This window comes from Hevea brasiliensis, chromosome 7 (assembly GCF_030052815.1).
Source record: "Hevea brasiliensis isolate MT/VB/25A 57/8 chromosome 7, ASM3005281v1, whole genome shotgun sequence".
In the NCBI taxonomy this organism is placed as follows: Eukaryota; Viridiplantae; Streptophyta; class Magnoliopsida; order Malpighiales; family Euphorbiaceae; genus Hevea; species Hevea brasiliensis.
Genome location: NC_079499.1, coordinates 6,064,673 through 6,076,697, shown reverse-complemented (window position 1 = coordinate 6,076,697; position 12,025 = coordinate 6,064,673). Strand labels below are relative to the sequence as shown.

The 12,025-nt window shown below is 30.0% G+C and overlaps 2 protein-coding genes across 5 annotated transcripts in view; one reads left to right on the top strand and one right to left on the bottom strand.

Annotated features, from left to right (window-relative positions):
• Window positions 1–12,025, bottom strand: part of LOC110672040 (wound-induced basic protein) — a 47,003-nt gene that overhangs the window by 5,860 nt on the left and 29,118 nt on the right. The gene's annotated exons all lie outside the window — the stretch shown is intronic.
• LOC110672034 (ethylene-responsive transcription factor-like protein At4g13040) lies at window positions 3,468–11,923 on the top strand. Of its 4 annotated transcripts, none has more exons than XM_021834698.2 (8): window positions 3,468–3,769; window positions 5,159–5,302; window positions 6,415–6,545; window positions 7,698–7,782; window positions 9,424–9,474; window positions 10,317–10,497; window positions 11,223–11,344; window positions 11,427–11,923. In XM_021834698.2, exons 2-8 carry the CDS (start codon window positions 5,260–5,262, stop codon window positions 11,558–11,560), a joined length of 747 nt encoding a protein of 248 aa, XP_021690390.1. In that variant the 5' UTR covers window positions 3,468–3,769; window positions 5,159–5,259; the 3' UTR covers window positions 11,561–11,923. The 4 variants fall into 4 exon arrangements, with proteins under 4 accessions (XP_021690390.1, XP_021690394.1, XP_021690391.1 ...); XM_021834699.2 differs by lacking the exon at window positions 3,468–3,769 and adding an exon at window positions 3,819–4,198; XM_021834701.2 differs by lacking the exon at window positions 3,468–3,769 and adding an exon at window positions 4,248–4,402.

The window sequence follows — 12,025 nt, the reverse complement described above, 5'->3', positions numbered from 1 at the left end:
TTATTTTCTATTCCCCTTTTGGCTAAATGTGAATTTGTGAAATGTTTCTTTTGGAGTGGAAGAAGAAGACTTGCCTCAGTTTTGACACATAAATTAAAAAAATTATTAGTCAAGTAAATGAAAGTAAAAATATTTTTTAAAAAAATATTTTTTTATATTTCTTAATGTTTGGAGCTCTTGAAAAAATAGTATGAAAAATTTTTTTTAGTCAAAAGAAAAATTAAATTATTTTTTATTTTTAAAATTTTGATAATTTTATTAAAATATAAAAATATTTATATATATATATATAGCATAAATACATATTATTAATTTAATATTATAATTAAATAATAAAAAATATTTTATGAAAAATATTTTTTTATAAAAATATTTTATATAAAAAATATTTTTCATATATAAATTATGATTTAACATAATTTACAAGTTTTCTTATTAGAATTTTTGTAAAACAATTCTCTTTTATTGTATCAAATTATTTTTAATTTATACTAAAATTAAGTAATCATATAATATATCAATATTTAAATATTAATTAAAAGTAAAAATATTATTTTTTAAATTTTTATTGATAGAAAATTATAATCTATTATAAAAAATAAAAGTGCTAAATCTATTATACTTCTTTTTTTATTTTTTTTTATAAAAAATAGACACACGATTGAGTGATAAAAATAAATACTTATTAAAATTATGATAATTTTAATAAAATTTTTATTTTTATATAAGTCATACCCACACGTTATCTACAATCAATGTGGGATCTGAAGAATTAGCCCATGAGCACTTTAACTTGGAATATTTTCTTCCTTGCAATTATCTTCCGTGCAGTACTGTTTGTACATGATATCTCAAACTTAAATCAATTGCTAATTTTAGCTAACTAAACTTTTTCCTCCAATGCTAATTCTGCAACTTTTCGTGATGCAGAATGGGGAGTACAGTTCCATGATTGGAATCAACCATTTAGCTAAAACTGAGAAAGCTTACCTTTAAATTAAAATTCATAGTTGAATATTTTATATTCATTATAGTAGTTAATGTTTTCTTATAAGGAAAAGAAGCTGCTGTGGAGGAAGGGTGAATGCAAACGTGGGTATAAGAATATTTAATAGGATTTTTAATTTATATTAACTAAAATAAATAATTATAGGAAGTATATATTAGTAGAATGTATAGTTGTAATTGGAAACTTCAGGGAATATGATTTATAGTATGCTTTTTAATTTATGATAATTAAATAAAATAATTACGATATTTGATATTTTATAAATTTATTCTATTATTCGTATATATATATAAATTATAAATAAATAAAATAAAATACTATTAAACATAAATTACTTATATATTATGAAATTAACAATCTCTTAAAAATAATGGCATATTATTATAATTAGTAACTTAATATATTTTATAAATAATTATTAAAATAAATCTAATTAATTTTTATTATATGAAATTTTTAAAATTTTATTTGAAATTTGAAATTTTAAATAATGATATTTTATAATAAAAATATTTAAAATAATTTTATATTGATAAGTTCATTTATAAAATAAATTTTGATGTATGAAAATTTTTAAAAAACAAATAGGGAAAATTTTATATTTTTTAATATAAAATATTATAAAATGAAATAAAAATTCAATAAATTAAATTAACATACTAATAAAATAAATTATTGACACGACTATTATCAATTTACAAATTAACAAAAAGAATAAATTTTCATTTCTTTATAATTGTGATAAGTTATAGTTATTAATTATTTTATATTAATATAATATAATTTAATTTAATGAAATAAATTATTTTAATGTATGTTATATTCTTTAAGTGACTTTAATTATTTTTTTATTTTATTTATTTTTTTAATATGCAATTTTTAATGTATTTTATATAGTTATTTAGTGAATGTAATTTGATTTTAATATCTTTACATATGAAGATAAATATGTTATGTAATTCATGCGGTCTATGGAAAATTCTTTATGGGTATGAACTTGTAAAATAAATAATAAATGAGTCAGAGATCTATTATGTTTGTGCTCGGTGACAATGCTTCGACGCTCAAGTTAGAGCTAAAATGAAAGAACGGTGAATAAAATTATTTATGTAGAAAAAGAATTATCTCAATATATAACACGATATCTTTATATAGGATATAGATAATAATTTATTATAATAAGTTAATTATGTAATTATGTGAATATTATTAGTTAACATAATTATCAAATATATTTTTATTTATAGTGTATAATTATAAGTACTGTTATCTTTGATAATCCTACAAAGATAAAAATTATTTATTTTTAATCAAAACTGTTTTATTTTATTAAATAAATCTCGCAATGGTTAAATCGATCAAACAAACTCATAATTAAATTATGAAATATAATTAGGCATATGGACTATTAAAAAACTTGAGTTACTTAATTAAATATAAATATGTTGGGGAGTTATATCATTATTGAAACATATAAATTGTAAAAGGTATTCAATTTGGCAAATTGGACATAAAAATTCCAAACTTTATATTATTTATTGATTATAGTCAAATGTTTTAATTTTTGATAATAAAACCAAACTTTTGAGTTTGGGTGCAATTGTAGCTAAAGGACAAAATTAAATTTGAAAAGGTTAAAGGTAAGTTATAATATAATACATAAGATTTGTTAAAATCTACACTTAGCCCCTATACTTTTAAAATTAAATAATTTAGTCACTCATTTTTTATTATATATAAAAATTGATCCCTCCATTCAAATTTTTGTTAATTTTAATAAAAATAATCAAAATGCTTTTTATTATATTTTTAATATGAAACAATCAAGTTTCTAAGGCTTTATTTTATTATAAAATAGTCTCTTAATTTAAATTTTATATTTAAAATGTAAATATATTTTATATTTTAAAATTATAATAAATTCATTTTTTACATTCCCTTTATTTTTTAACTTAATCATTGGAGTGCATCCCAATAACATTAGATATTCTCTTTTAATTTTTTTTTTCTTTTATGATTAGTAACTCTCAATCTCTGAGCAATGCATTGGTTGGATTAAACATAAAATTAAAAATGAGTTAAATTGAATTTTCTCGGGTTAAATTGAAATTTTATAAAAAATAATGATTTGGTGACGTTGAAAAAAATGTTAATAAATTAGAAATATATTTCCTAGTTAATAAGTAAACTCAACCAGAATTTACATTTTGTTTGCAAGTATTTACATTTAAGTGCAATATATTCCTAAATCATCACTTATGAATGTATGACTAGTAAAAGTTTTTTTAAAAAAAAAAAGAGCAAACAAAATAGAGAAGAGAAGGACAAAGTTGTAAATTTGAGTGTATAGAAAGCGATTGCAAACAAAAATGGAAATAGGGAGGCACCAAAAGGGCAATGAAGGAATCCAACCCAACAAAAGTACACAAATAAGCATACGTCCCCCTTTCTCTCTCTAAAAACTCCATTGCCAAATTTACCATTTAGCACCACTCTCCTCCTCCACCACCACCTACGCCATCACCACCTCATAAAAAATGCTTACTCCTAGACAAAAACAACGAAAGGTGGTTGATGCATGAGACTCCTCAATACATATCCCTTCCTCTCTCTCTCTTTTTTCTTTCCTTTGACTATTCTTTTCTTTCACCACCTTCCTCTCCTAAAATCCCATAACCCCTTTTCTCTCTCTTAACAGATTTTTCTGTTTCTTTCCTCGGTTTGTTCGCTTTCTCAACTACCATCACCTCCTCCTTCAAGGTACAAACACCATCGCTTTATCTCTTCCTTCTGGGTGGCCGCTTCTCTTGTTAGCTGTTGTTTTGTTCTGCTTTGCTTTTGGCTTTTCAAGATTTTACATGGTTTTGTTTAGTTGGTCTGTCAACTCTCAGCAGGGTTATGGGCATTTTGCTTTTGTGGGCCTAGAAAAAGAGACAGAGCTGCGTTTTCTATGCTGGGCTTTGTGGGTTTCTCTTAGATTTTCCATTTTTTTCTTTTTATTTGTTCTTTTCTAGCCTCTGGGTTTTACTCCTTCCTATCTAATCCTCCATGAAAGGTGGTAGGTTGATGGGGGTTGACTTCTTTTCTAAGGAGAGCGATAATTAGAATTCTTCGCAACCAAGTCTTTGGGCGTTTTTGTTGGTTTCCTCTAAACTCTATAATTCTAATCCCCGTTTAGTGCTATGAGTGGTATGGGTTTTCTTTATTGCCAATTTATCAACACAAGATTTTCCTTCTTTTTTTTTTTCATTGGCTGGTGCTGGGCTTTCTGTCACCCTGCCTCTTGTTTGCAATCGATTATCTTCTGTTGTTAAAGGATTCTTAGCCAAAAGAAGCTGTGTTTGTACTTTCTTGTTTTCACATTCTGTAAATTGAATGTGGGAATGGATTAGCGTATGTACATCCGTAATTGAACTCCACATATCTTAGCCAACGCCTGGGTTTTTAGCTTCACTTTGAAGGGAATCATTGTTCATTATTTCATTAATTTTTCTATTGTGTTGTAGTTGCGTGGTAATGCTAGCTAGCAGGCAGCAGCTTACTTTCAGTGTTTTTTTTTTTTTTTTTAATTTTTTCTGTTCGTATGGGTAGATAAAAGGTGGTAGGACCTGAATTGAAACTAGCTGTATGCATCTGTTCATCTTTCACCCAAACAGTTATTCATTTCCCTGGCACTTAAATGAACTCCACTCACATTCTTTGGAAGTTTGGATGGAAACAACACCCCAATTGGCGTCTGGGAACTTTGCTTATCAGTTATTAGTTATATCGAAATTTTGCTGTATGGGTTGCATTTTTTAAGCAAATCAGATACTTTAAAGCAAGTGCTTTAAGTGTTTGTATATGGGTATACAAAGGACTTTACTCCTTGATTTGGGTGGTTATTCTTATGTTAGTTTGAAGAGACCAAGAGCCTTCATTGTCATGCTTCTTTTTTGTCCTCTATAACTTGGAAAAGATATGCTTTGCCCTCACAATTCTATTTCCATTTTTTATATTATTCATATCTGTCATGTCAATTGTTTGTGATGATTTTCTTTTGAAATGATTGTAATTGTAATATACATGAATTTATATTCCTTTTATGGTCATTCTAACTTTCAAGTGTTTTTCCATCTAATCTTGTTTCATTTGCATATTTGTCATCAGTTGCGACTGATCTTGCCTCCTGTGATCCAAGGAGCAAGGTGATCAATGCTAAAGGCCGGTGTCTAAGCCATTGTGGACTGAGACGAAGATTATAATCCACTATGGTTAGCTTAAGAAGGCGTAAACTCTTGGGACTATGTGCTGGTAAACACTAATTGAAAGGCATTTTATATGAAATCATTGATTCTATATGTTGAATAGCCATATTAGATTGTTCTTTGTAGTTAGCATATTCACCAAGTAGAAATCTTGATTAAATGTTGTTCTTTTGTTTCTTGGCAATGGCCTATCGCTGTGCAATTTTTTTTTTTAAATTTGCGTAGTTCATGAAATAATTAATATTTAAAGATATCAAGGTATATAATTAAATAATAAGTATAAATACATCAAATAAATACATTAAATCCATCATTTTTTGACACCATTAGTGTTATCAACTTAAAACTAAAGTAACTATGTAGAATTATAGATATTAAAGAACTAACCTTATTACCTCCAAAATGAGTGTCTAAGAGGTTCTTGATTATCTTGACTTTGATTATATTGAGCAAACATTAATTAAGCTAAAAGTTTTTTTGATGTTATATCCAATTAATTATTTATTTTAATAAAAATAATTTCAAAAATAGTTCAAAATTAGAAGAAAGACAATAATCTATAGATCGGGCAAACCAATGCTTCATACCATAAATTTCATAAACAACCTAGCATAAAACATAAATTTTTTCAACAAATAAACAAAAAAAACCAAAACAAAGACAAATAACTCATTCTTTGCAAAATATGAATGTAGATTACTCTCCTTCACTTCAAATAACCTTCACTAATTGATGATCTTAGCTCTAGAAGTGAAAGATTTGTAAAAAGATAGAAAATTTTAGATGGAAAGTTGAGAGAAAGTGAGAAACATAAGAGGAAATCCCTAGAAAGAAAAGACTGAAATGAGTCGTCTGTGCTCCTCTGGGAAAAAAAAAAAAAAAAGAAACCCACATGAGCAATGGCCTTAACAGTAAATAATGACTGTTATCATTAAGTAATGGAAGTAATGGCTATTGCACTTGTATTTTCTTTTAGTTGCCTATATATAACATGTATAACAGTAATGGGGCCTTCACAACCATGTTTGGTATTCATTTAAGGAATCCTTGTGTCACCAATTAAATTACTTTTTGTGTATTATAATTAATGTAAAAGGCTCTAATGCTTTATGTCATGCCTGAATAGTATTATTTATCAAATTTGATTGGCCCTTATAGGAAGAAGTTCTTTCTTGACTCCACTTCCTCGATTTTTTGACAATGGAATTTCTCCTTTAAGCTCTACCCAGAATGCAAGGTCTGTAAGTGTACATCCTCTGCCAGCAGATGATGTCAAGCAACCTGGGGAGGTAAAGATAGCTCATTATTTCTGTTTATTTCGTAGCATTCATGACAGAGCACTATTTGCTTTGAATGCTTTGGATGAAGTGTTGTTGGGCATGCTGTGATTTGGACTTTTGTTTACATATATACTCAACTCAACTAAGCCTTTATCCAAAAAATTTGGGATATATCTATTACATATATCTATTTTTTTACATATATCTATTACAAATTTGTATGAACTTTGAACTTTGTATAGTCCACTATTTGGGCGCATAAAGAACACTTTATTAAAACCAATGGTATTGATGAGCCAATGCAGTCAAAACTAAGATATTTTAACCGCCCATGCAGGCAGACTGAGGTTTGACAGCTGGTTTGTATTGTCTTCCAAACAAGAGAGAGATAATACTCTAGTTGATCACGTTGAAACCATTGTATAATTCACTTTTGATTCATGGATATGTGGTGTCACAACTTATTAGAATTTGCTGGAGAGTTCTTTACATAATAGGAAAACTTGCTGTATATAGAAAAATCGGATATCCCATTTGTTCAGGTCATGATTTTCATCATAGAGAGATTTTCTCCCTTTTAGATACAATGATAGAGTTTGAACTCAAAATCCTTCCCTTCACTTTTGAAGTCATTACTATTTATGGAATTCATGATTTGCCTTAGCCAATGCAAAAAGAAGGGAATGGACTTCTGCAATTCAATCTGTTGGGAGAGTAAAGTGAATTCAGGATATAGAGTCCAGTAATGTTTAATGATTGTTGTCATGGCTGCCTGGATGCATTGGAATTATAGGGTTCTTGATACACTGGACACATTTATCGGGATGTAAAATTGTTGAGCCAAAGGTTTGGCATGGTTGTGTTGCTGACTCCTAAGGTTTGACATGGAAGGTAAAAGTTGTCCGTTGGGGACTTGTTTTATGTTTAAGCAAAGAATTTTGGGATCAACCATTTCATGTATCTAGTGGGTTGCTTTAACTGTCATGCAATGACCTATGATATAAAACCTCTATTTTCCTTATTACATGCTTTGCAAATTTTAGACAAATGAGATTATTTACTTGATATAGAAGATGTCTCGTATTTTAATTATTTTTATTTTTTTATTTTATTTTATTTTATTTTTGCATTTGCGTTATATTTTTCAATGTGGTTTTCCAGAAAACCGTTTCCAAAGTGGGAGCTGGTTCGTCAAATGTGTCGGCTTCTAGCTCATCAAAAGAGCAGCAATCTCAACCTTATCCAGGTTTGTCTATGTAGAGAAATATGCTTCATCTTTCTGAGTTAATATTGACCAACCAGATGCAGAATTAAATATCAATTGCCATTATGTTGGTTATTATTACTATTTCATTTTTCTGGCTAATTAGTTTTAAACATATAAAATGAATCATTTTTAGCTCAATACCATAGACACAGATATGCAACACTTGCCACCTTCATATGATTCTCAGATAGGTTAATTGTAATGTCATGGAACAATATGAGACAGAAGAAAATGGATGTGGGACAATAATGAAAATGATAAAGATATATGTTAAAATGGTGGAATTGGTTACTACAATTAGCATGATACACTTTCAGATCAAGGTCATGTCTTCATTTCATAATAATCCCAATGAGTGGGGATTGGGGAAGCTTGTTTTACAATCTAAAGTTGTATTTAAGGGAATACTTACAATTAATGCTTCAGCAAGGAAAGTTGGGAATCTCATGAATCAGGAATTTAGGATATTGAAGGAGTCTTTATTACAGCGTAGCTGTAACTCTTTCTCTAAACTCATGCCTACATTTCTCAACACAAAATAATTTCCTCGTAGAGTTTCTTTTCGTGAAGAAACTAAATCATGATCCCAAACTTTTTTGGCCTTTGCTGGAAATATAGTTGGATGAATTTGAGCATTTGAATGCAAGATTGTGTAATCAATAAACTAAGGGGTCAAAGTGGTTGGTTGTGTTTAAGATCTTGGTACTATGAACTGGTAAAGGTATCTGTTTTGGAAGATATTTTTTTTCAAGGACTTTGAGGATAACTCACATATTGGAGAGACAGAGAGAGAGATCTGGAAGTGTTTCCAGTCATGAATGTAGAGAAAAAGTAATGGGAGAATAAACTAGCTAATTACTGTACCAGTTCATACAGAGGGACTAAAAAGCATGTTGTAATTGCAGTGCAATGTAATTATGTTCATTATGAGCTGGTAGTCAAAAGAAAGATTTTCACAAAGTCAAAAAGTTTCATTGCTTACATCTAAAATGATGGTATAGGCTGCTTAGTTAACAAGGTTAAAGATGTTTGTGGCATGTGTCATTGGTTGTTCTATGTCATAAACTGCATTAATTTATTTGGTTGCTTACATCTAAATTGATGGTATAGGCTTCTTGGCTAATAAGGTTAAAGATGTTTGCAACATGTGTCATTTGTTGTTCTATGTCACAAACTGCATTATTTTATGGTTGAAAATAATGTTCTTTCATCATGTAAACCATATTGTTCTACTTCTTTGTTTTCTTGCTTGATCAGTCATTGTAAATACCATTTGGTATTTTGAGATCACCTTGTATTGGATTTTCCTTTTTCTTTGTTTAATGTTGCGCAATAATAAGGTCTCTGGGGGGCCGCTGGGGTAGGGAGGAGACAGGGTGCAGAGTGTAATTAGATCAGAGAACTTGGTATTCAATGACAATCGCGCTGTTTATATGTATTAGTTGGGAACTACATTCAATATTGAGTCATCCATATGCTTTATTGTGTTGATACAGCAATTAATCATATCTTTCCCCCTGCTTAACTTTATCTTTATAGCCTTTAAATCAAACTGATGTCTACAATGGGAGGCTACTTATTTCTCTGGTGCTTTCCACCTTGTTTCTGTCCTAATAATAGGAATCCCAGTGCATCATAAACTCTCTCTGCTATCATCAGTGTGTGCTAAAGGTGAACTTTCTTTGTCTCTCAACATGAACAGACACGTGAATGGCTTGATTACATGGATGAGAAATTAAACCTAAGCAACAAATTAATTTGGTGCAACTTGCTACTTTTGCATTACTGTTTTTCCTCTTACCCTCTTTTCATCACTTTTATCTTTTGCTATCTTGTGATTATAAATTGGAGCTGTTGCATAAGTATCAGTTCCAACAGACTATCAGCAAATCATTGAGCAAAATCTCTGTTAGGCTTAATTAGTTAATTTGCCTCCATCTATCCTTTATTCATTCTCCATGTAAATACTACTAGACATGTATCAACTGTGTAACCGACTTCATTCTCATTTGTTTTTCCAAGCTATGTAATTTTGTAATGGACTGGGAGCCATATAGATTTTATTACTAATAGTGACTTCAAGTTGGGCTAATTCACAAAAGTTCATAAATTTGAGGATTTAACATATTGGGCAACAAATATTCTTCTATTACAGGAAATTGTTCTTTGGAAAATCACCATAATAGAAGGACAACATAAATGGCATTCACTCAAGCGTCATCACTCATTAGATGGTTTTTGAATGCCATTTGATTTTCCTAAAATGTTAACTTTGATGTTTGAGAAGCAGAAAGAATCAGTTTGAAAGAAGCCCTTTATCTCATGTGATATATCTGAACCAAGTGTGATTGATAAGTTTTGATAATAGTAGTCCATAAAACCAGCAATGATGTTCCCTTAATGGACTACTACCATCAAAACTTATCAATCACACTTAGTACATGTATAATTTCTTTTTTTACTTGTTATTCAGTTTGGTTATGCTATTGTACATGTTGTTTATGTGTTTTTAGGGCAACCAGTTAAACGCAGAAAGCGACACAGGAGAAAGCATGTTCAAAACCAGGAACCATGCCTAATGAGAGGTGTCTATTTCAAAAATATGAAATGGCAGGCAGCAATTAAAGTTGACAAGAAGCAAATCCACTTGGGGACTGTTGGTTCACAAGAAGAGGCTGCCCATTTGTATGACAGGTAGTGATTTGAATTGGTAGCGTTTGCATTTATGATTATTTTCAGGAGTGTCAGTTGCTACTAAAATGAAAGTAATATTGGAAGACAAAAATCCTGTTGATTTATACAGAAAGTCTCGTGCCTACTCAAACAGATAATTTTGGCCCTCTTAGATTATTGTATGATTTATATGCAGAATGTTCATGCTTAATTGTTGTCACAATTATCTAACAAAGGGAAATCCTTCTCAATTCTCATGCAATCACATAGGTGATAGCTGCAAAAAGTCTGTGGGCAACTGTGAGGTGTATTTAACTGTTATAAGAACAAATCTGGATGATGGGTTTGATATTTCCACTTGCTTAGACCTGAAAAGATGGTGATGTGTGTTTCAAACTACATTGAACAAGAAATTTTGAGACTTGCCATTCAACATTTGTGTGATAAAGAAATGTGACATGTTCCTTGTATAACACTTCTTGTAGATTCTTTCACCTTTCAAAGTTATGATGGTTAGGCTTATATTGCATTATTTCTCATGTTTGTGCTGGTGTTCTATGCATCCCCTTCATGCTATGCTAATAAAACAAGTAAGAAGAAGATTTTATTTTATTTTTCCTGTTTAAGATGGTTTTATGTTAACATTCTGGAAATATCTCATCATGACATAATCACAAGGAGAGCATATCCTTGTTAGTTTAGCTTAAAGAAAACTCTGAAACTCACCAAAGGGTTTGTATCTGCAGGGCTGCCTTCATGTGTGGGAGGGAACCCAACTTTGAGCTTTCTGAGGAGGAGAAGCAAGAACTTAGAAAATTCAAATGGGATGAATTTTTGGCAATTACTCGCAGTGCAATTAATAGTAAAAGTAATATTTTCTAATGGTTGTTGTTACTCATAATCTGAATCCAAGAAATCATTAATGGATGTGTCATTAACATTTGTTCCAGAACACAAGAGACGGAATGGATCTGGGTTGCAGAAGAGATCTGAACCTGCCTTGCAGAATGGCGACTGGGATGACAAGCAAGGAGTGAACAGCTTTTCAGCCTCAGAAGATACAGAGCCAGACTCATCCACCTGAGTATTTTCGGTTTCAGAATAAGGCTGAATAATCCAGTTCTAACTGTGGAGCTTTAGCTTGTCCTCCATTTTTGGTGTGCAAAGCCCCCTATTAAGGCGGATGATGGTAGACCTCATCCTTTAGTAAGCAGATCTTTGCAGTTCTTAACTCAATAAAGAGACAGAAAGCGCAATATTAAATGTGCTGTCACTGTCTGTTATCACCATCATCTGCAGACCTGTTAAATACATAGCTATACCTAGTTACTTGCCCTTTTTTTTTCTTGGCCCCCATTATGGAAGTTGGAAACAGCAGAATGCTCGAGAAACTTGGTATCAAGAAGCAAAATTTCTTTGCTCAATAGTTCAAATGAGTTTATCATAATCGATCATTTTGTACTGTGTATTCATTAATATATATCTTCTAGGCAGCCATGGCTAAATGTTGCATTCTTCAGGTTGAGTTCAGTTCAAGTGTAGGTTATAT